Source organism: Lynx rufus, unplaced genomic scaffold, assembly GCF_022079265.1.
Source record: "Lynx rufus isolate CCGP_SWC_20201006 ecotype Redwood Valley unplaced genomic scaffold, mLynRuf1.p SCAF_9, whole genome shotgun sequence".
Classification (NCBI taxonomy): domain Eukaryota; kingdom Metazoa; phylum Chordata; class Mammalia; order Carnivora; family Felidae; genus Lynx; species Lynx rufus.
This window is the reverse complement of record NW_025814897.1, coordinates 11,841,052-11,865,058: the sequence shown is the minus strand read 5'-3', so window position 1 is coordinate 11,865,058 and position 24,007 is coordinate 11,841,052. Positions and strand designations below refer to the sequence as shown.

Here is a 24,007-nt window from a genome sequence, read left to right as displayed (position 1 = left end):
TCGTGGGTTTGAGCCCCACATAGGGCTCTGCGCTGACATCGTGGAGCCTGCTTGAGATTCTGTCTCTCCTTCTCTCTTCCCCTCCCCTCCTTGTGTGCCCTCTCGCTCGCTCTCTCTCAAGATAAATAAAAAAATTTAAGAAACCAGGTTGTTTTTGGGATTCCCCACAGTCTGAAATTTCTCCCCTTGCGTACCCATGATACAGTTTAACACACTCCTCTCTACTCCTCTTTTTACAAATGGGTAGTTGGATCTAGAGTTTGACCAGATTCAGGTAAGGCTTTTTTTGGCAAGACGAATTCACAAGAGATGGGATAGTCCTTGATCAGGAGGCACGTAATGTCTGGTGGTCTTTCTTTTTGTGAAAGAAAGTTCATGGCAGTCGTCTGTGGCCAGTACCAGGATCTGCTGGTCGTTGGCGGTGGCCGCACAGGCTTACGTGCACTTCTAACCGGTTCTCAGCAAGTTGCTGAAACAAGAAGATAACCTGTCTCTGTGGTGCCAGAAAAAACAGGCTTCAGATAATACCAGTGATGTCTTTAAAAGAGCAATCTGTTTCTTTGCCTAGGAAAGCCCTTTTGTAACAATGAGACCTTCGGCCAGTATCCCCTTCAGGTAAATGGTTATCGCAACTTAGACGAATGTTTGGAAGGGGCCATGGTGGAGGGGGACATTGACCTGCTTCCTTCCGATCATTCGGTGAAGTATGGACAAGAGGTAAGTTGGACATTTTTATTTGCTGTGCCAGTGACAGAGCCAGTTAAGTAGGACTGAGCTTTTTGGCAAACTGTCTTCCCATCAGATAGTAGCTAACTTTACATTTAACACATGGTGAACTAGTCTGAAGTTTCTTACGAGTTGCTATGCATTAGTGAGTCTTAGTGTTTGATAAATGAATTCTTTACCAAAAGTGTGAATTTGAGTTAATCATATAAAGGTTGTATGCTGCTTCTGATGTTTTAAGTATGATCAAGTTTCTCTTTTTCTGTTGAAGCCTACCTGTACCTGAGTAGGGAGAACCCACTGCCTCCATATTTTCGGAGGGTAAAAGTACAGTGATTAACTCCTATGGTATGCCATTTAGAATATTTTCCCTCTTACAATATTTACTGTTCTTCATAGTACATTCTGCCTTTGCTTTTAACATTTTTCAAGTTTAATATTCGTTTATTTTTGTGGGTTGGAAAGAAGGGGGGGAGTTAGAGGGAGAGCACTGGTAAGCAATACCTCAAAGGATGCCAGTTGGGTTAGGAATTAGTGAATTTGGAGCATCACTGTCACTACCACACAGCTTGGATCATTCTCCTTTCATCACGTGTGTTGAAACGAAGCTGTGGGCTTGTGTGAGTCCAACTCAGTTGCTGACTCTTTTTGAATCCACATCGGGAGCCTGACATGAGCCTTGTCAGAGTGCGCTAGGCAGCCATAGGGCAGTGTGGGACCTAGGCCAGAGCTGCCGGCTCCCGGCTTTCCAAGGAAAGCCCTAACTCAGGGTCGGGAGGCACAGCATTTGTCCCATGCATGCTCGGCTGATGCGTGCTCTTACAGAAGGGAAGCTCCTTAGATCTCTGGAGACCTTTATTCCAGAATGGGAACTCGGTATAAAAGAAAATAGAAAACTCGTATCCTTACTTAGATTGACCCTGAGGTAGTCAGGCTGTCTGGATTCACCTCATGCCAACAAGGGTGCGTGGAGGGAGCTTAGCCATGTGCACCTTTGGTAAAGGGAGCATTGTAAAGCTGTTCTTGCAGACCTCTGGCAGACAGGTGAATTGAGCAGGAATGCCTTCCCTGGGTTAGTGTTTCCTCATCTGGGATCAGGAACAGTTGAGATCTTTTTTATAAGTCTGTGCTTTCTTTCCTTGAAACTCAAGGTAACATCTAGGTAGTTTGACCGGGTCCCTTATAAGACATCTGTGAATTCTTAGAATTCAGAGGTTTTTTCCAGAAACTTGAGCCCTCATAATCATGAGGCCATTTCAAGTTTCTTTTTTAGAAATAAAGGGGATTCAAATTATGTTGAATAGCTTGTGAACACACATATTAGTGTTTTGAGCTGATTTCATGGAGATGATTGTCTCCTTAGTTATATGCTGCTTAGGTCGTAATTTCTAATTCTTTGGTTAGGCTAGCCATTTTCTTCAGGTTTTGATCCTCTTTTGAATACTGATGACTTAGTGAGTCAGTTGTGTAGATTCTTGGTGCAGTTCATGCATTGAAGGGTGGTTACTTCTGAGGACGATAGTTGAGTAAAATGTTGACTGGCTTGTAAATATGGAAACTTGAGGAATGTTTAGCCATATTCTCTAAGAGGGCATGATTCTAAGTGGTCATTTTAGTATTGGGGATTAAAAAAAACCCAAAACTCCAGGGTGAATTTGATTTGAACATAAATTCTATACCAGAAGAAGAAAGTTTAAATCTGGCTTTTGCTATTTCCTCAAATTAACTTCTTTATTTTTGCTTCTGACATAGCGTTGGTTTACAAAGCTGCCTCCAGTGTTGACCTTTGAGCTCTCAAGATTTGAGTTCAATCAGTCCCTCGGTCAGCCAGAGAAAATTCACAATAAGCTGGAATTTCCTCAGATCATTTATATGGACAGGTGAGTTCTGTGATGGGTTGTCTTCTTGATGTATTGCAGAGGGAGAGGGGAGAGTTTACTAAGTGTATTGTGCATAGGAATCCCCTGGAGGTTTTGATAATATGAAAATACGGATTAATGGAATTCATGGGATCTAGGGTAGGGCCCAAGAGTTTGCATTTCTGAGAAGCTCTCTGGGTGATGCTAATGATGATTTTGATCTGGGGACCACAGTTTGAGTAGCTAGGCTTCAGGTGAAAGCCTGCTAATTCTCGGGTGAAGAACAGTGTGTGAAGTAGCCACAGTGTATTTCTTTCTAATCTGAATACCATTTGTATTCCTGGAAAAGAAAAATCCTAGACAGACTTACATTATAGGATTTTAATCTTTTTAAGGTCTGGTTTATCAGTGTATGGTTTACATGCAAAACAATCGTACATTCTTAGGTGTGCAGCCAACGAGTTGTAGTAAAATAATATTGTCAAGTAACCACCAGCACAGTCTGTCATATTTCCGTCCCCCAAAAGGTTTCCTCATGCCCCTTTGCAGTTAATCCGTTTTCCCCATCCCCAGGCCTTAGCAACCACTTAACTTGTTTTCTTGCCCTATAGTGTTGCCATTTCTAGAATGTCCCATTGTGACATCAGTATTCAGTATGTTCCCTGTTGTGGCTATCTTTTTACACTCAGGATTATGTTTTGGGGACTCATCCATATTGAGTAGTTCTCCAATGTAGCAGTAATCCAATATTTTTTCCATTTAACAGTTGACAGACATTTCAGATATATCCAATTTTAAGCCATTATGAATAAAGCTACTATGAATATTTGCCTAAAAGTCTCGGTGTGGTTTTTAGTGCTTCTGGGTAAAACACCTAGGAGTGAGATTGCTGGGTTGTATGAAAAGTGTATGTTGAAATGTATAAGAAATGCCCAAACTGTTTGCTCAAGTGTCTGTATAATTTTGCATTCCTACCAGCAGTATATGAGAGTTCCATTTTCTCCAAATCCTCACCCATAATTAGAATTGTCCATCTTTTAAATATTAGCTATTCTAGTGGGTTTGTAGGAATATCTTATTTTTCTTTTGATATGTTTCCCTGATAGCTAACCATGTTGACTTTCTTTTCTTGTGCTTAATTAATGGTCACTTGTATATTTTCGTTGGTGAAGTGTCTTTTCAAATCTTTTGTTCACTTTTGAATTATCTTTGTTGTGTTCATACTGAGTGGTAGGAGTGAGTTCTTTATATATTCTGGATACAGATTCACATATTTCTTGTCTGTGCCGTCTCTTTCATTTTCTTACTAATGTCTTTAGAAGACCAGGAGTTTTTAGTTTTGATGAAGTCTAATATATCAGTTTCTCTTTTACAGTTTGTGTTTTTGTGTTTTAACTAAAAGATCTTTGCTAACCCAAGATCACAAAGATTTTCTTCCATTTTTTTCGTAGAAATTCCATAATTTTAGCTCTTATGTTCATGCATGTCTATTACTCATTTAGAGTTTATTTTTATATATAGTATGAGATAAGGGTTCTTTTGTTGTTGTTTTGTGTGGGGGTTTTTGTTTTGTTTTTTGCAGGAGAGGGAAAGGAGGCATGTGGATGTCCAGTTATTCCAGCATCATTTTTTGAAAAGACTCTCCTTTCCCCCATTGAATTACCTTGGTACTTTTGTCAAAAATTAATTAAGCATATATTTGTGGGTCTATTTCTGGAGTCTCTATTTTGTCTATTGTCTCATCTTAAGCTAGTGCCACATTGTCTTGATTACTGTGGCTTTTTGTAAATTTGTCATCAGATAATGTAAATCTGCCAACTTTGTTTTGTTTTTTTTTTTTTTCCAAAATTGTTTTGACTATTTTGGTCTTATTTTGGTTGGTTTTACCTATTTCTAGATAAATATTAGAATGAGCCTGTCAGTTATTACCAATAACTATTGGGATTTTGATTGGCATTATGGTGAATCTATAGATCAATTTGGGGGAATTGACATCTTAACTATTTTGAATCCTTCAGTCCATGAACATGGTATAGCTCCTTTTATTTGAATCATTAATCTCTGTCAACAGAGTTTTGTGATCCAGGTGTTCAGGTCTTACATATATCTGATTAAGTTTATACCTAAACAGTTAATGCTTCTGATGTTATAGTGGTTTCTAAAAAAGTTCTACTTTCCAGTTTTTCTTTATAAGCATACAGAGATGCAGTAGATTTTTTTCCTTCTCTGTTTTTGAATTGACTTTATGTCTTTTGACTTTACTAAACTCACTCACTAGTTCTGATGCATTTTTGTAAATTCTTTGATATTTTTTATGTAGACAATGTGTCATCTGCAACAAAAGGCAGTTTTACTCTTTCCTTTGCTTTCCTTTGTTTTTTTTTTTTTAATTTTTTTTTTTAACGTTTTATTTATTTTTGAGACAGAGAGAGACAGAGCATGAACGGGGGAGGGGCAGAGAGAGAGGGAGACACAGAATCGGAAGCAGGCTCCAGGCTCTGAGCCATCAGCCCAGAGCCTGACGCGGGGCTCAAACTCACGGACCACAAGATCGTGACCTGAGCTGAAGTCGGCCACTTAACCGACTGAGCCACCCAGGCGCCCCACCTTTGCTTTCCTTTGTATGCCTTTTCTTGATTTCTTTTCTCTTTTCTTTTCTTTTCTTTTTGTTTTCTTTCCTTTTCTTTTCTTTTCTTTTCTTTTCTTTCCTTTTCTTTTCTTTTTTCTTCCTCCTTTTCTCCCTTTCTCCCCTCCCTCCCCCTCTTTCTCTCTTTCCTTTCTTACCTTCTTTCCTTCCCTTCCTTCCTTATTGCATTGGCCATGCCTCCAATAAAAACATTTAGTGGAAGAGACAGGAGTGGATATCCTTGAATTGTTTCTATTCTGAAGGGGAAAGCTTTCAGTCTTTCACCATTAAGTATCATGTTAGTTATGTGTTTTCATAGATGTCCTTTGTCTGTTTGAGGAAGTTCCTTTGTATCCCTAGTTTGCTGACACTGTGTGCTATCAGTGCTTTTAAATGTAAATGGTGTTTGTGGTGTTATCATTTGCTTAGGTACATGTACAAGAGCAAAGAGCTTATTCGAAGTAAGAGAGAGTGTATTCGAAAGTTGAAGGAGGAAATAAAAGTTCTGCAGCAAAAACTGGAAAGGTGAGTCGTGATACCTTGGTGCTTAGAAATATAAAAGATAGAAGATTAAAATCAGATAATTTGCTTATGTTTAAAAATTAATTCAGAATTGAAGTATTAACTTGTGTGTTTTATAAAATAGCTAAGAAAAATTCTAAGTGTGAAGCAGTGTTTAAGATGAACTGGTAGTATCTATGGGCAAATAGTAGTCCCAAGGTCTTACAGGACTCAGTCAGGCAGTCAGTTATTAGCAGTGCACTAAAGCCCTTTACTCCTTCTACTTCCCTTGTCACCTTTTTCACAAACATGAGAGAGGTAACTGTCACAGTACTCCAGTCCCTCTGTCTTGGGAAGGTGGAAGTATCTGGGAAAGATAAAAACAAAAACAAAATGCTGTTCTCCTTGGAGCATTGCTAAATGGTTCAAAGCGCTAATAGTTCTGACACATACAAAGTCCTTTCTCTTATGGAGGAATCTTTCCCTTTTTGTTTATTTGTTTTGCACTGACTATTTCTTTGGCATCACCCCATGATTTCTTAAGGAGGAGTCAGTGTAATTCCTTTCTAGTAAAGACAGATCCCAGTGATTCAGCGTTTAAGAAGTAAATCCCATGGAATGTCATTTCCAGCACTTTCCATACCAGCTCTCCATACCAGCCCAAGACCCTGCATCTATAGGTCCCCATCTTTAGCTTCCTCTCTCTCACTTGGGAAGAGCTTGTCCACGATGAGAGTGATTAGTTTTCTACTTGTCTTAATATAGACTTAAACTGAGGATTAATTCCTCAGATACTGTCCTGGAAGTGATTTAAAGGACTCTACATGTGACTATATGTTACTTCTAAGGTTTCACTGATGCTTTGTAAGGCTGGAAAAATTTGTTTTTATAAGACCAAATATACCTGATGTATTATAACTCAGAAGAACTCAATTTGCCAGTAACCAACAGGGCATTCTGAGTTACTTAGATTTTAAAACAGGGTATAGGAGCATTTTATGTAGTATGATACTACTTAAAATAAAAAGGCTGTTAAAGGGCACATGGCTGGCTCAGTCAGTGGAGCATGTGACTCTTGATCTTGCAGTTATAGGTTTGAGCCCCACACTGGGTGTAGAGATTACTTTAAAAAAAAAATCTTAAAAAAAATAAATAACTGACTTTTAATATCTCAGATAACTTTATTTGGGTAAATTTTTTTTTTTATTGCTTACCTAAGTGTGACATGCTCCTGGGAAAAAATACAAGACATTTTTTTTTTTAACGTTTATTTATTTTTGAGACAGAGAGAGACAGAGCATGAATGGGGGAGGGTCAGAGAGAGGGAGACACAGAATCTGAAACAGGCTCCAGGCTCTGAGCTGTCAGCACAGAGCCCGACGCGGGGCTCGAACTCACGGACCGCAAGATCACGACCTGAGCCGAAGTCGGACGCTCAACCGACCGAGCCACCCAGGTGCCCCAATACAAGACACTTTTAATGGATACTAGTAGGCAGTAGAACCGAGATGGGCTGGGTAAATTTCATAATTTGTTTTACACTCTTTTGTCTTTGAGTTTTCTTGCCAGGTGCGTGCAGTACTTACATCATTAAACAAAACAAAAAAAGGTCCACCCTTTCTTCTCTAAGATACCTCAGCATAAAGCCTAGACATCTTTCCTGAAACTACTTTCACTCCACTTTTACTAGCTTAATAGAGACGCTGCATTACATGAAGTAGTTGGTCTAAAGGAATTCAGTCAAACAGGAAAATGATGACGTCAGAAAATTGAAGTTTCTTAGAGAAAAATTCTCACTGAAGTTTTGTATAAGTACGCTACTAAAGTACAGCATACCTGGGAAGAGGTTTATGATGACTTAAATGATGTGTAAAATGATGACTTAAAGTCCCATGCCATATCATATCTTGGCTGCATTTCCAGTAAGAAAATGTTTCCTTTGGTCCAGACCAGTCACGCATAAATTAATTCTTTCGACAAATACCGTGTGTTTCTGAACACACGTTAACCATGTCTGTGGTACAGATAAGAAGTTTAGGTCCTGGCCTGTAGAAGTTCAGAAGGGGGTAGATGGGGGCTGGAAGGAAGACTTCATAGAGAAAGTAGATCTTGAAAGGTAAGTCGAGTTTAGATAAGCCGAAATAAATGCAAGAAAATAAATTTAAAGAATAGTACAGTTCTCTAAGGTTCCTCTGAGTTTGAATATTTGACATCCTTTTCAGTGAAAGCCTCAAGTCTCTGTGGCAGCCAGATGCTAATTCTCCTTCTTTAAATTAGTGAGGATGAAGTGTCTTTGCTACCTACCCTTTAACATATGTTTGGCTTTGAATTGCATTACACTTTGTTTCCCACTAGCAATTTCATTTCAAAATGCCCTTTAAAAAAAAAAAGTGTATTTATTTTTGAGAGAGACAGAGACAGAATGTGAGTGGGTTAGGGGCAGAGAGAGAGGGAGACACAGAATCTGAAGCAGGCTCCAGGCTGTGAGCTGTCAGCACAGAGCCCGACACAGGGCTCGAACTCATGAGCTGTGAGATCATGACCTGAGCCAAAGTCGGTCGCTGAACTGACTGAGCTACCCAGGCGCCCCTCAAAATGCCGTTTTTGATATGGACACAATTTTCTTTCTTCCTAGTTCTGTACCTGCTTCTTTCTTTCACTTTATTTGGAGAAGAAAAATACGAAGTGCCTCTCTATCCCTTTGTAAATGGAAGCCCATAATTATAGGGTTTGCCTTTACCAACCAGTCAACCAGTCCCATTTAAATTCTGTCCACTATAGTGAATTATAGAGTTTATGACTTTAACAGTGTATCTTTTTATTGGGTCTAATATGTGCTGGTAATGGCAGAATATTAGGTATTATTACAATAATTTGTTAATTATTTTGGTTATATAATGAAGATATTTATTAATTACTGATCACAGAGTAGCTTTCAACAACTTATGGCTGGCCTATGCTGTTGAATGAGTGCATGAATAATAGGGTGCTGGGGACCCTGCAGAGGAAAGATTTGTCGGTTTTCTTAAACTCTGACCTTTATCAACACCTTCTTTTCATTTCCAGCTGGCTCTCTGTCATTTTCCTTAATTTCTCAGTAGGGGGTCTAACGGGCAGCAAAGAATAACCCTTGGGTACCAGTTCACTAGTGTTATTTGTGGATCTGTGGATCTGAGTCCTGGTAATAAATCTATTTTTCTTAAAGACATAGAATTTACTTTTATGACCTGATCCTAGATGTGGTTTGGAATCAAGAGAACGCACAACAGATAAGACCTGAATTGGGAGCTCATTTGAAATGTTTCCTGCCAGGTGTAATCACATAGATTGTTACCAGTTTCTACTTTTGTAGTTAGAAAATTTTCGCCTTCTGGATTGTTTGAGTGACGCATTGAATACCATATAGCATTTAGGAATGAGCCTTTCTTTCCACGGACTCTGCACAGTGACAGACCTTTTGTCAGCAAGCCACAAAGCACTAGACAAACCTGGCCAGTCAGAGCACCATTGTCTTTGCATCTTAGGTACGTGAAGTACGGCTCAGGCCCAGCTCGGTTTCCACTCCCGGACATGCTGAAATACGTTATCGAATTTGCCAGTACAAAACCTGCCTCAGAAAGCTCCACGTCTCAAAGTGACCACGTGACGTTACCGCTTTCTTCAGTGCACTGCCCAGTTTCTGACCTGGCATCCAAGGAGAGGTAATGAAAACAAATGTTTAACATAGTACACATGGCGGGAGGGCGGGGGGACACCTGGTTGGCTCAGTCAGTGGAGCATGCGACTCTCGATCTCAAGGTTGTGAGTTCGAGCCCCACGTTGGTGTGGAGATTAGTTAAAAATAAAATCTTTTAAAAAATACTGAAAAAGAAATAGTAAATGGCTTTTTGTTTGTTTGTTTGCTTGCTTGTTTAATTTGAACTGTGCACCATCTTCCCACCTGGTGAGCACTCACTCCATTAGAGCTCAAGGGCTGTGAGTTCTCTGTCGTTAAAGGGATAAGTTTGCTCCTACTTAGGTGGGAGTATTCCTGATTGCCAGCAGGGCGCACTGTCTTGCCCACAGGATGGTGGGGTTGTTTCAGAGGGTTCGGATCCATCTGCAGTGGTGTTCCTGCCCCACCAGGTCTACCTTGTTTTTAACTAGCTGTAAGCTCACTGCCACTCCAGCCCTGATCTTCCAGAACATCTCATTCTCACATCTGCTAAGGATACTCAACCAAGTTAACCTCAGGGAAAGCTTTATTCTTGAGTAGACAATTAAAACATGTGAAAAACAAACAAACAAAAAACAGCTAGAAAGTGAAGAGGACAGCCCAGAGGGGCTTACCTAGTGCAGGAACAGGGAGGCCCGGTGACACGAGCCCTCTGATTCTCTTCCAGCTCAGATCAGGATTGATGTATGTGTCCTGGCTAATAGAATCTCTAGAAGCCATTGAATAAAAAAAGTCCATACTTCATAATTATTGTTTCTATATATTTTACTCAGTCATCTGCATCGTGGAAACTCTGTAGTTGATTCCTTGATTCTCCCAGTCCAGTCTTCTTTGAACCCTTCTTCCTTGTCCCTTCTTTATATATATATATATTTTTTTTTTCTGTTTCCACTTTTTAAAAAAAAAATTTAATTTTATTTAAATCCAAGGTAGTTAACATGTAGTGTAATAATGATTTCAGGAGTAGAATTTAGTGATTCATCACTTCCATATAACACCCAGTGCCCATCCCAACAAGTGCCCTCCTTAATGCCCATCACCCAGTTAGCCCACCTTCCCACCCAACACCCTACCAGCAACCCTCAGTTCTCTGTATTAAATACAGTCTCTTACGGTTTGCCTCCCTCTCTCTTTTTATCTTATTTTTCCTTCCTTTCTACTATGTTCATCTGTTTTTTCTTAAATTCCACATGTGAGTGAAATCATCTGATAGTTACCCTTGTCCCTTCTTACAAGAAGTAGTTAGCATGAACCATAGACTCAGATAGATCTGGATTTAAATCCCATAATTTACTAGATGGGGGAGCTTGGGTAAATTGCTTAATTTTCTAAACCTTAGATAGTTATAGTTGTTGTAATTGGTGATAATAATAGTATCTGTCTCATCAGCAAGTTGTGTTAAATGAGATGATGCATATAAAGACTCGGTTTGGCTCAGTGCCTTTACTGAGCAAATATTCACCAAATTATAGCTGTACTTTTGCACATAGCAGGTAGTTTTATGAAGCACATTAACGGAGGCCAAGCCATATTTTGGAAATTATCATGTGAATGTGATTTTTATCCTCTTTCAGTACAAGTAAAGAAAGCCCTTCTCAGGATGTCGAAGGTACCTTTTCTTCTCCTGAAGATTCTCTACCCAAGTCTAAGGCAATGAATAAGCCATTTACATCGTCGCGGTCTTCCATGGAAATGCCCGCACAGCCGGCTCCTCGAACTGTCACAGAGGATGAGATAAACTTTGTTAAGACCTGTCTTCAGAGGTGGAGGAGTGAGATTGAACAAGATATTCAAGGTTGGCTCTTTTAAAACTTGTCAGACTGTTACTCTTTCCCTTTCTGCCGGAAGTTAGGCATAAATGATGGAGAGAGGCATGATTCTGACGTGGGGATTGGGACTTCTTTCACACTTTTGGTTCCTCCCATTATACAGCTGTGGAAAGACTCTTCCTAGAAACTCCTCAAAATTTCTAGGAACTCTTGGGACGCTTAGATGCACATGATCACCTTTGGCTGGGATTTTTCTGCATCTGCTGATTTCTGTTCCTGTAGTTCATGTGAACTCTGGCTTTTGTTGACCCAAACTTAGAATTTAGCTCTCTTAGATTTCCACTTTTAAAGACTTGTCTAGGGCTACCTAGCTGGCTCAGTTAGTTAAGAGTCTGACCAGCTCAAGTCATATTTCACGGTTCGTGGGTTTGAGCCCCGTGTCTGGCTCTGCAATGACAGTGCATGAGCTTGCTTACGATTTTTCTCTGTGTCCCTGCTCACTCTCTGTCTTTCTCTCTCTCAAAATAAATAAACAGTAAAAAAAAAAGTCTTGTATGAAGTACGTTTTACTGAAGGCTAATTAGGCAGAGAATGAGCAGTGGACACAATGTAAAATGGAATTATTCAGCATTATGGTTTTTTTTTATTTTTTTAATGTTTATTTATTTCTTGAGAGAGAGAGAGAAAGAGCATGAGCAGGGGAGGGGCAGGGAGAGGGAGACAAAGAATCCCAAGCAGGCTCTGCACTATCATCATAGAGCCTGATGCGGGAGTCGAACTCACCGAAATCAAGAGTCGGACGCTTAACTGACTGGGCCACTGGGCGCCCCATTCAGCATTCTGTTTTTAAAGGTCCTTTGGCATTGTCATCTTGTTGCTCACTTTCCCTCCTCCCCTTCCTTTCTCCTTTTATCTAGAGGGCAGAATGAATGAATGAATGAATGAATGAATGAATGAATGAATGAATATCATCATCATCATCATTAGGGACATCTGGGTGGCTCAGTCGGTTGAGCATCTGACTTCAGCTCAGGTCATAATGTCACTGTTCGTAGTTCAAGCCCTGCATCAGGCTCTCTGCTGTCAGCATGGAGCCTGCTTCAGATCCTCTGTCCCCTTCCCTCTCTCTCTGCACCTCCCCCGCTTGCGTTCTCTCTCTCTCTCTCTCTCTCTCTCAAAAATAAATAAACATTAAAAAAAAAATCAGATCAGTCAAATCACATTGGTCAAATCAAATCAAATCATCAAATCCGGATCCCTCCTAAGTTCTTATCACAGAAATCTCACCTCTTTCTTCTCTCCAGTCGTGTATGAGGAACATATATTTTTATACCCAAAGTGACCCATTAAGGTCTTTTTCTAAACAGAGACTGCTGCTTTTGGGGGAAATGTTGGTGCCAATTATAAGAGAGAACTTTTTAAAACCTTAATGCAAATTGTGATGAACTAAAAGCCTTCATAACCTAAAGCATTAGCTGCTTTGAAAGCATCCAGTCTTTTGTGGCTCATAGAATTTGAAATCACCAGAGCGCCAGGGATAGAGACGCAGTACTTTTTGGTTGGCTGTATGGAACGAAATCATCTTAACTAAGTTTTTTGTGTGTGTGTGTGTTTTTTTAACAGATTTAAAGAATTGTATTGCAAGCACTACCCAGACTATTGAGCAGATGTATTGCGACCCACTCCTTCGTCAGGTAGAATGAAAATTGATGGGAAAGTAGTCAAGGCATGTCCTCATGTGCTAATGGTAGATCAAAAAGAAAATTGGATAGTTTTCTTTGAGACTGAACGGGAGCCTCCCTGAGACCTAAGAATAGACTTAGGACAGAAATAGGTATTTTGCTGTTTATTTTTAGGCCCAAACAGGGAATATATCTTCTAACAATTACATTTAACACATACTTGTTTTGATTTTGCCTATGGTATTTTTTCATATAGTAGAAAGGTTTATTGTCAAGTGTTAAAAATTTCTCATAAAGTGGTAGTTTAAGTCATGTGGTGAGGAAAACCCCAGGCAGGGACTGGTTATCCACCCTTTCCACAGTATCCTGTCCTTGGTGATGCTTTGTTTAGCAGTGTGCTTTCAAGCTTTATTTCCCTCATAACTCCAGAACGGAATGTGGCCAGGGCAGAAATTCTTATTGTCCACATGAACTTTTGTTTAGAATAACCTTGTGGGCACAGAGAGGAAAAGATGCTCCAGCCAGAGGCTCGTGTGTGCAGGGTTGGAGGAGGAGAGCTCTGTCTGATTCCAGGTCTCATGGAGGCACAGTAGGAACGCGCCATGTAAATCTTGGGTTTTCTTCATTTGCTCTTCCGTATTATTTCACAAATTTCACTGCCATAAAAACATGCCAAAATACTGATTGAATACAGGCTTAACTTGACTCTCTGGCTGATTTTCCTTTTTCCTCAATATTTACTTGGCACCTTAAGTATTGCTCTCTGTGTTCTCCATATTGAAAAAGAACAAATCCTTTTCAAACATTGAAACAAATAAGTATGTCGTTGAAAGGGTCTTCACCCCAGAGAGGTGGATGGATCCCTTGGAAGAAGAAATATGAGGACCATATGACTGATTCATGATGAAGTGTGCTAACTTGAAATTTGGTACAAAATAAAATCAGCACAGAGCAAGACCAGTACTAAACTTGCCGCATGTCCCTAACGCAGTATACCTTTTCTCAGCAGGAGTGGTGAAAGCGATTCTATTTTTAGGTAAACTGAGTTTGGAATTGGGAGGATAAATAGGTCTGCATTATCTTTGACTTCAGCTCTGGGATTTTAGGAATTTAAAGAGTCATCAAAGATGCCATCTCGTTCAGCCATGTGGTTTTAAAGCTTCATGAGTTGAAACATAATTTGGTGAATTCCAAGGCTGTGTTTTGTTGCTTCCTATGGAATCAGCAAGATGTTTTGATATTAACTCCATATCAAACACATGTATAAAGAGGCAATTTTCTTATGTCTCATAGTTGGCAGTAAGCTTGAAGTGTAATAGCCTACACTTTCTCGTTCACGTTGCTTAACCTAACTCAAGAATATGCCTTCTGCCCTGCAGGTGCCTTACCGCTTGCATGCAGTTCTCGTTCATGAAGGACAAGCCAATGCTGGACACTACTGGGCCTATATCTATAATCAACCCCGACAAGTCTGGCTCAAGTACAATGACATCTCTGTTACTGAATCTTCCTGGGAAGAACTTGAAAGAGATTCTTATGGGGGCCTGAGAAACGTTAGTGCTTACTGTCTGATGTACATTAACGACAAGCTGCCGCACTTCAATGCAGGTAAAAATAGCCTAACGGAAGCTCGAGATGGAGAGAGTCTGTACTGCTCACAGAAGGGAACAACCTTGTAGTCTTTTTGTTTTTGTTTTTAAACTAGAACTTGGGGCGCCTGGGTGGCTCAGTCGGTTAAGCGTCTGACCTGGGTTCAGGTCATGATGTCACAGTTCCTGGGTTCATGAGTTCAAGCCCTGCGTTGGGCTCTGTGCTGATAGCTTGAAGCCTGGAGCCTGCTTCAGATTCTGTGTCTCCTTCTCTCTCTGCCCCTCCCCCGCTCGTGCTCTGTCTCTCTCATAAATAAATCAACATCAAAAAATTTTTTTTAAATAATTAAACTAGAACTTACTTTTTTTTTTAATTTTAAGCTAATTTATTTAGTTTTGAGAGAGAGAAAGAGTAGGTGGGGGAGGGGCAGGGAGAGAACAGAGAGAAAATCCCAAGCAGGCTCCACACTGCCAGCACAGAGCCCGATTCAGGGTTCAAGCTCAAAAACTGTGAGATCATGACCTGAGCCGAAACCAAGAGCCGGTTGCTTAACCAACTAAGCCACCCAGGCGCCCCTGAATTAGAACTTACTATAAAGTAATAATGCACTTAAAAAATACAGTGCAAAATAGAATGAAAAGAAGTTTGCTTTCCTGCTTCTATCCTGGAGCCCAACATATATCTGTTCTTTAGGTTTCTTATGTAGTATTCAGGAAGTGATCTAGGCAGATCCTAGATTTTATCTATCAGTGTCTGTCCCCACCCCATTTCCCCCCCCCAAATGGGATATTTTTCCATTCTATCCTGCATCTTTCCCATCACTCATGTGTATTAGTGATATCTCTCTGTTTTTTTTTTTAAGTTTATTTATTTTGAGAAAGAGAGAGAGCATGAGCAGGAGAGGAGGGAGAGAGAATCCCAAGCAGGCTCCACACCATCAGTGCAGAGTCCGACGCAGGGCTCAAAATCACCAGCCATGTGATCATGACATGAGCTGAGACCAAGAGTCAGACACTTAACTGACTGAGACACCTAGGCGCCCCAATGATCTCTGTATCTTCATAAATAGAACCAACTCATTCTTTTTAACAACTACATAATAATTCCATTGCATGAAATATGTATATAATTCGTTAAGCCAGCTTCCCACTGATAGACTTTTACATTGTCTCTAATTTTTTTTCTTTTTTAGTGCCATCTTTGTGCATATGGTTTTGCGTCCTTTGAGAATAGCTAGATTCTATGAGTAGATTTGCCTGAATAATTTCATACCCCTCATAATACAACTGATTCTAAGAGCAATCATAATTATCATGTATATTAGAACTTTACTCCTTACTACATCTTTCAAACTTTATTTCTCTAATAACTTAGAACTCTAAAAGACACAGTAGGAACTCATTACCTGCATGTTCTTGGTACTCTGCTCGTCCAGAGTCACACAGCAGCTGGCAGGCCCAGGATTCCAGATCCCATTCTGACTCCAGATTCTGTCACCTTCCATTTACATTACTCTCTCTTTCTTTCTTTCACATTTTCTGGAAGAGGTCTTGCAACCAGCATTTCACATCTAAAATCGTGGAAAACCTTTTCTTTTCTTTTCATATTCAGACTGTACTTTGTTGAGTAAGTAAGAAAACACAGAAGGCATTTTGTCCAGGGAGTGCATTGTCTTTCCAATTGGCAATGTGGCTGGGGGACCAGGGGATGGAGAGAATGATCCCTTAGCAGTAACTGATCTTCATAATTGCATCTTTGCACATGAAAGAGGGAACAGCTGCTTGTGGGGGGCGTACAAATGACTGGACTATTGTTGGTCGTATATATGGCAGCCTTGTTATTACACATATGGTTCATTCTTCTACTGTAGAAACACATAAGTGGAAGCTGTCATTTTCCTAATGAAAAGGCTAGTTAATGGCAACCAGGAAGTAGATGGGTTGTTCTACTGTAGGCTTTTGTATTTTGATTTAGTCACAGGATTAGAAATGAAATTTAATATGCCCTTGATATCCTTGTCATTTTTCCTCAGAGCCTTTAATTATCCCCGAGGTATTATATACCATCTAAGCATTGTGTCCCATGGCTTTCTGATAGCACTTAACATGTGTGAAACTTGAGGCAGTATAAATGTCTTGGAATTCACTTCTAACCGTCTTGAGATGGATATTCTTTTTTTTTTTTTTTAATTTTTTTTAACATTTATTTATTTTTGAGAGACAGAGAGAGACAGCGTGAGTGAGTTGGGGAGGGGGACAGAGAGAGAGGGAGACACAGAATCCAAAGCAGGTACCAGGCTCTGAGCTGTCAGCACAGAGCCTGATGTGGGGCTCGAACCCATGAACTAGGAGATCATGACCTGAGCCAAAGTCAGACACTCAACCGACTGAGTGTCTAGGCACCCATAGATGGATATTCTTATCAACAATAGTTGTACTGTTTACATTGATAAAACCGTTCAGCTTGAAATTTCCATTGGATCTAACGATTTTCTGGATTTCCAAGAAATGTTTGGTCCGTTCCTGCTATTTTGCCAGTGATTGGCCTCTATTCCAAATTCTTACTCTTTATTCATCCACCCATTCAACAGATATTCAGTGTATGCCTACCTGTTAATCTTCCAGGTACACTTATTGGTGTGCTGTGACTGTTGGCTTTATACTGTCCTTACTTCTGTTGGATTATGAATGTATGTATGTATTTTTCACGTGGAGTAAGAAAAAAGACCGAGTGTCTTATTTTCCTTCTTTCTAGAAAGGACCTTCTGATTCCTGGTGACCTTTTGCTGGATGGCACTCCCTTTTAACTCTGTCTTTGCTCTTGACTCAGAGGCGGCCCCAATTGAATCAGATCAGATGTTGGGAGAAGTGGATGCCCTGTCTGTTGAACTGAAGCATTACATTCAGGAAGATAACTGGAGGTTTGAGCAGGAGGTCGAGGAGTGGGAAGAAGAACAGTCCTGCAAAATCCCTCAGATGGAATCGTCCAGCAGCTCAGTGTCCCAGGATTTCTCCACATCCCCAGGTATCGGTGAAGGGCACGCAAGCCAGTGATCCAGTAGCATCCAGTCTGCACGATGTATAGTTCACATGTCGTGGGTATTGCACAACCTCACAGAACAGCTTGTGGCTTCAGAATGTCTTTCCTGATGAGCAGAAAGAATATCAGAAAGACCAGCTCCCTGTACTTTCAGTCTGTTCAGTTTTCAATGTTTCCTGGGTTGTAGGAGAAGGTATGATGGGATTAATAAGGGTTCTCCAAGGGCATTCTCTTCTAACCAGCAGCAGTTTGTGGTAAGGCTCCTCGACATCAAGAAACAGGACAAAGTTGGGAGCACATTAAATTCTACAGAACCACCCGTGGGCTCTCGTTGAAGTAGATACCTCTTCGAGTCCCTAGTTCTGAGGGGAAATTTGCACAGGGTTAGTTTTTTAAAGGCCCATTAGAAGGGCTGTAAATGAAACTCCATGTCTGTTTTGCTTGCCTTTTTACAGAGTGTTCTAGACATTGCTTATCATCAGATGCTGATTCCTTTGTGCCATTCTTTATCAGAGCCCTCAGTAGCCTCTTCCCATGGGGTCCGCTGTTTGTCTTCTGAGCACGCTGTGATCGCAAAGGAGCAGACGGCGCAGGCGATTGCGAACACAGCACACGCCTATGAGCGGGGCGGCGTGGAAGCCGCGCTGAACGAGGTGAGGACGTCGATGGCGCCTGCTGCCAGCTAGAATTGCCACCGTTCCCCACCTTTCCATTATTCTGTCTCTCTGCTCTGTTTAACCACCCCCTCTTTATTTCTCCTGTTTTCTCTTACTCTTTCTACCCATCCTGCTACCACAGCTTCAGGAAGTTGAACCCGAGAAGCCCATGTCCCCGGAAACAAACCCCGCAGGGCAGACAGAGCAGCCCCCGAAGGCTGGTGACACAGAGTCTGCTGCCCAGCCTGACTCTGAGGCCTCTGAAGTCGAGATTCCCAGTGTGGGAAGGATTCTGGTTAGAGCTGACGCAGATGGATATGATGAGGAGGTACAGAGATGAGTGCAGGATTCAGCTGTGTGTCGCTGCTCTTCTGTTGCCTTCCCATGTGACCGAATCTACTTTTTTAAGGTGTTTGGCAGTAGTTCATATTGAAACAAATATTCCTAATTGAAACAACTAATGAACAAGAGGGCCTATCTGGTTTTGACCTTAGCTACTGTTCTTTAAAAGAGAGCCTCGGAGCCTTGTGCCTGCTGTCTACTGCCCCTGGTGTGTATCTACCCAGGCATATACTCACGGAGGCCCCTGCAGGGTCTAGTGGCTCAGAAAGGTAGTGTTTAGTTCCCTTTTTGGTATTATGAGGAAAAAAAAAAGGCCTTTTCAATTAGGAGGCTTTGTCTTTGGTAGTATTAGCCCATTTTTTTCTGCCCAAATATCAAACTTGCAGTTGTGTATAGTGAGCAAAACAAATGTGAATCGAAGTTGTTTTTGATTCCAAAGCTTTTGGAAGAAGCTTTGGATCCCACGTTATTTATAGTTCGTCCCCTTTGGAGTTGTCACTGCACATTAGCAGTCATGAACCCTGTCCCTCGAAATCTTTGAAAGCATTTGATTTTATAAAGTCATATTAGCATATCGCCTAATTTCGAGTGTCTTAAGTGTAAAACATTTAAACATTTTTAGTTAAACTCTAGAATATTTGTGTACTGGAACACACACCCAGATTACAGAACAAAATTGGAATTCTCACTGCAGACACTTCCCCTGGGAGACCTGTAATTTAACTTGATTCTTCAGCAGTCGACATTTGTAGATATTTTCAGATATCCGTCTTAATTCATCAGCAAAATTAGAATACATAGGAACAGCCTGTCTTGGGCAAAGTCCCGACATGCTGTGCAGGGACGGGGCTGTGGGTGTGCATGGGGGGCAGGTGCGCAGATCTGGGCTGGCCACGGGCACGCTGCCCCGCTTTGCTTCAGCCGCCCACTCGCCTCTCTGTCACTCAGTCTTCTTTTGAACTTTTCTTCTCTCCTTTTTCTCTCCATGTTGTGTGCCTTCTTGTGGTAGGTGATGCTGAGCCCTGCCATGCAAGGGGTCATCCTGGCCATAGCTAAAGCCCGTCAGACCTTTGACCGAGATGGGTCTGAAGCAGGGCTTATTAAGGTATCTCTGGTTTTTTTTTTTTTTTAATCTAATATCCTTACACCACAAGTATCATAATAATGGAGCCATAATTCTATTAGATGGTAAAAAAAAATGGGATGAAGTGTGTTTTTTCTTTAACACCTAAAACTCCACTTCCGGTATTGCACCACCGACAGCGCCCCCTCTCGGGGTGAACGCAGCCTTGGCAAGCTGTGCCCAACTGGATCACAACTAGCCTGGAGGGCCGGTCGTGGTCCTTAGGAGATCTCCATTAATAGAGCTGCCTCTGTGGTGTGAGGGCCATGATAGAAGATGATCTAAGAAAGTAGGCCCTGCTTTTTAAGGTACCTGAGTAAAACGTAAGGTACTTGAATAAATTGCATTCATGTGAATTTTTAAAATTCAGGTCCTTGGAACTCCAGAATACGCCCAAACTCATTAGAACGAAATACTTGTTTTCCTTAGAATTTTATGCGAGAGACAAATTTCTTACGAGCCCAGTGCGTCTGCGGTGCCACGGCAAGTTTTAGCCCTCCTGACAGGCAGACAAGTCCCAGGTTCCGTACTTGCCTCTGTAATTCCCCAATAGGAGCTCCTTCAAGTCTTCTTGGAGTTCTGCAACACCTCTCTAACGTAGGCATCGGGTTGTGCGAGCGGAAGGCCACAGCGCCCCCTCCTGCTCACTGCCGACCTTGTCGTCAACAGGCATTCCACGAAGAGTACTCCAGGCTCTACCAGCTGGCCAAGGAGACACCCACGGCCCACAGCGACCCTCGGCTCCAGCACGTGCTTGTCTACTTTTTCCAAAATGAGGCGCCCAAGAGGGTCGTGGAACGGACCCTCCTGGAACAGTTTGCAGATAAAAATCTCAGCTACGATGAAAGGTGAGGAGGGAAACGCGCAGGCGCACCACCCACCGCTTCCGGCGCGAGCCCCTCCCACTCCTGCCGGGAAGGCCGCGCCTCTCACTGCTCTCTGACCTCGGCCCACCCAGGTCCATCAGCATCATGAAGGTGGCGCAGGCCAAGCTGCAGGAGATTGGTCCAGAGGACATGAATATGGAAGAGTACAAGGTGAAGTCTCCTCTTTAAGTGTGCTAAACAAAAACATCAACTCTTGAGGCAAAACGTAACAATTTTGTGTTATCACAGACTGACTAGCCTCCACCCGCTCCCCCCAAAAAACCCACAATTGGGTGCCAATGGATAAATGAGCTCTAACCCTCAGAGTAGCCGGTTTCTTTGTTCGATTCTTCTATTGGAGTAAATTAATGCTTCCTTTCCGTTTAATACCTGCTCCAGCCTTGGACCCAGGCAGTAAAATTCTTGATTCATGGTTTGGTTTCTTGTAAAATAATACTGTTTGCTAGTATTTCTGTATTCCAGATGAAACTTCTGTGCGTAAAAATGCGTACATAACTGCAAATTTCCCAAAAAAGCAGTGTGTTAGAAGAAAACAGTGTTCTGTGACACCTAACGGGGTCCCACTGCACCCCACTGAGCTCAAGTGCTCTTCTGAATGACTGGAACAGCCTTGTCCTTCCGTGTCCCCTGCACACGCACGGTTTTGTCAGAACCTGAGAGGCATCTGTTGAAACCAGAACTGCAGGACTTTGACAGGGGTGTTGGAAATGAGAATAATAAACTCTAAAGCTCCTGTGAAATAAATATTTCTGTTCCTCGGGAAGTAATAGCTCACTGAAAATGAAGGTCAGCAGTGGGCTTTTGTTGTAAATGTTGAACACATCATTATCGAAAAGCTTTTGTGTTTTTGTTGTGTTTGTGCCTGGCCACACGTGCTCAATAAATATTTGTATAGAGTTTAAAACTTAGTGTGGTGGGAAGTGTAGAGAAAGTTCCTGGTGACCATCATCGCTAACGGTAGTCATTCCTTTGCAGAAGTGGCATGAGGATTATAGTTTGTTTCGAAAGGTGTCTGTGTATCTCCTCACGGGTCTGGAACTCTACCAAAAAGGAAAGTATGTTGGCCTTTTATGTCTCTCGGATTGTTGGTCAGGGCACTGTTACCTGCTGGTGGCCACCCAGGAACAGAGAGAACCATAGCCATGTGTTCCCTCCCTTGTCCCACGTGGCAGGGCACCTCTGCTTTTCCCACTGTTTTACTAACCATCACATGTGGTTTTTCATCCTTTACGTAGTGATAGATACATTGGTGAAAAGACGTAATGGCCAGATTTTCTCTGTGATAAAGATGAACTCAGAAAATGAAGTTTAGAGTTGTCACGGACCTTAGTCAGCATGCAGTCCCCTTCTCTGGTTTAGAGTTGAAGAAAATGGAAAGCCAGGGAAGTTTCACGATTGGCCTTGGGTCTCTTGGCCAGTCTGTAGAAGGGCAGAGACTGGCTGCAGTCAGAGTATCCCACTCTGCCTCTGTCCTTAGGACAGTTATTTTTCCATAATTGGAGCTACAGAAATTTTTGTGCTGGGGAACAGAGAGGCCTGAGCCCTAGATTTTGGAGAAAGAAGGAGCACTCAGCTGTCATTTATCCACCATTTTCTAAGGTACCAAGAGGCACTCTCCTACCTGGTATATGCCTACCAGAGCAATGCCGCCCTGCTGACCAAGGGGCCCCGCCGGGGGGTGAAGGAATCCGTCATCGCTTTGTACCGACGAAAGTGCCTTCTGGTTTGTACTGTTTGTGTAAAGCCTTATGATTTTTATTATTTTCTTGTCTTTACCTCTGCTCCTTGAAGCCATGAAGAAATACGACTTAAAAAACAAAATAACCTTGGGTAGGTTGTAGATTTTTCTAAACTCTTAGGAGTAGTTGTACATTGAACCAGATTATTTTAGGTCACTTAAATGAATATAATTCTTCTTCAACCCCCGAGAGAAGCTAGGATGACAATCAGTTATCCTTTTTTCTGTGCCCTCTATGCACACCTGCATTACACGGTTTACTGCATTGCTTCTCTAGTGGATTGTGAGTTCGTTGAACACAGACCCTTTTCTTATTTCTTTTTGTGTGTTTTATTGTAAAGATTTTATTTTTTTTAAGTGATCTCCCCACCAAACGTGGGGCTCGAACTCACAACCCTGAGATTAAGAGTTACATGCTTTACCCACTGAGCCACCCCTCACAGATCCTTTTCTTATTCAGCTGTTTTCTCTGTGTCTGGCACATCGTAAGACTGTAATAGATGTGTCTTGAAGAAATGCAGTGTTTTTTCTATGTTCCCTGCTAAGCTAAAAGATGAGAATTTGGTGATTTCTAAGAAACTCCTCCTCCCTCTCCCCCTTTTTTTTATGTTTATTTTTGAGAGAGAGAAACCATGAGCAGGGGAAGGACAGAGAGAGAGGGAGACAGAGGATCCGCAGTGGGCTCCTTGCTGACAGCCGACAGCCCGATGCAGGGCTGAAACTCATGAGCTGTGAAATCACGATCTGAGCCAAAGTTGGACGCTTAACTCACCGAGCCACCCAGGTGCCCCGAGACTGCAGTTTGTTTTTTTTTTAAAGATACAAATTATAAGAATTGGTCCTGCTGGGGCACCTGGGTGGCTCAGTCAGTTAACTGTTTGACTCTTGATCTCAGGGTTGTGAGTTTAAGCCCCATGTTGGGCTCTGTGCTGGGCACGAAGTCTACTTAAAAAAAAAAAAAAAAAAAAAATTTGTCCTGCTGTTCTGTTAATATCACTGTCATAAAACACTGAAGATCTAACCTGGCCTGTTTTGCATTTGGCAGTCATGGGGAATGGCAGACCCATATCCCCTCTGCCTATCCAAGGGTTTATATAGTGCTCGTCCTTCAGAGATCTGTAGAGGGGTGGCTTGCCTTCTGATTGTGAGCTTGCATTTGTCTTCCTGACACCCAGCAGGATTGCCCTTCCCGGGAAGAGCTGGGCCAGCATTCCTGCCCCTGCCTTGTTACTACCACATGGAGGAGATTCAGTCATGATATGTATTCATCTCAAGATTTTCATTTTCTGATTTATACCTTGATTTCCGTTACAGTTATAGGTTGTGGCAGGGCATTTTGAAGCTAAAAGAAGGGCCTTGTAGATTTGATGGATCTGAATTTTATTAGAGCCATGTTTTTATGTTTGAAATCAGCAAATACAGTTTGCATGTCCTCCTCAGCTTCTGCAGGTGGGTGGTAACAGTGATTTGGGTTCTTTCCATCACTGGCTCTCAGCATTCAGCAGGCATCACAATGACATAGGGAGCGTTCCCTCCTTGGACTGTCAAACCAGAGGCTCTGGGGAGGGGCCCAGGGCATCAGCATGTCTTCTGCAGGTGATTGTGGTGCTCAGTGGAGATCGAGAGCCATTGAATAGGCCTTTTAGTCGAAGCATGTGTTAAGCAAGACCTGGACTTGTAAGTTTAGGTAAGTGGGTCACAGACTTTGCTACATTAGAATCGCCTTGGGAGCTTTTAAAAATCCCAGTGCCCCAGTC

The 24,007-nt window shown here is 41.8% G+C and overlaps 1 protein-coding gene across 6 annotated transcripts in view; it reads left to right on the top strand.

Annotated features, from left to right (window-relative positions):
• Nucleotides 1-24,007, top strand: part of USP28 (ubiquitin specific peptidase 28) — a 66,851-nt gene that overhangs the window by 39,877 nt on the left and 2,967 nt on the right. For 4 of the 6 annotated variants that reach the window (XM_047070875.1, XM_047070874.1, XM_047070873.1 and 1 more), the window contains 13 exons: nucleotides 569-717; nucleotides 2,476-2,603; nucleotides 5,638-5,733; nucleotides 9,234-9,410; nucleotides 10,999-11,219; nucleotides 12,817-12,887; nucleotides 14,255-14,483; nucleotides 17,295-17,489; nucleotides 18,018-18,157; nucleotides 20,295-20,473; nucleotides 20,584-20,662; nucleotides 21,488-21,567; nucleotides 22,112-22,235. In XM_047070875.1, coding sequence (XP_046926831.1) covers nucleotides 569-717; nucleotides 2,476-2,603; nucleotides 5,638-5,733; nucleotides 9,234-9,410; nucleotides 10,999-11,219; nucleotides 12,817-12,887; nucleotides 14,255-14,483; nucleotides 17,295-17,489; nucleotides 18,018-18,157; nucleotides 20,295-20,473; nucleotides 20,584-20,662; nucleotides 21,488-21,567; nucleotides 22,112-22,235 — 1,868 coding nt within the window. Of the gene's footprint in view, nucleotides 1-568; nucleotides 718-990; nucleotides 1,072-2,475; nucleotides 2,604-5,637; nucleotides 5,734-9,233; nucleotides 9,411-10,998; nucleotides 11,220-12,816; nucleotides 12,888-14,254; nucleotides 14,484-17,294; nucleotides 17,490-18,017; nucleotides 18,158-18,302; nucleotides 18,489-19,511; nucleotides 19,608-20,294; nucleotides 20,474-20,583; nucleotides 20,663-21,487; nucleotides 21,568-22,111; nucleotides 22,236-24,007 lie in introns of those variants that run through there. The other 2 variants (XM_047070879.1, XM_047070878.1) reach the window with 2 other exon arrangements.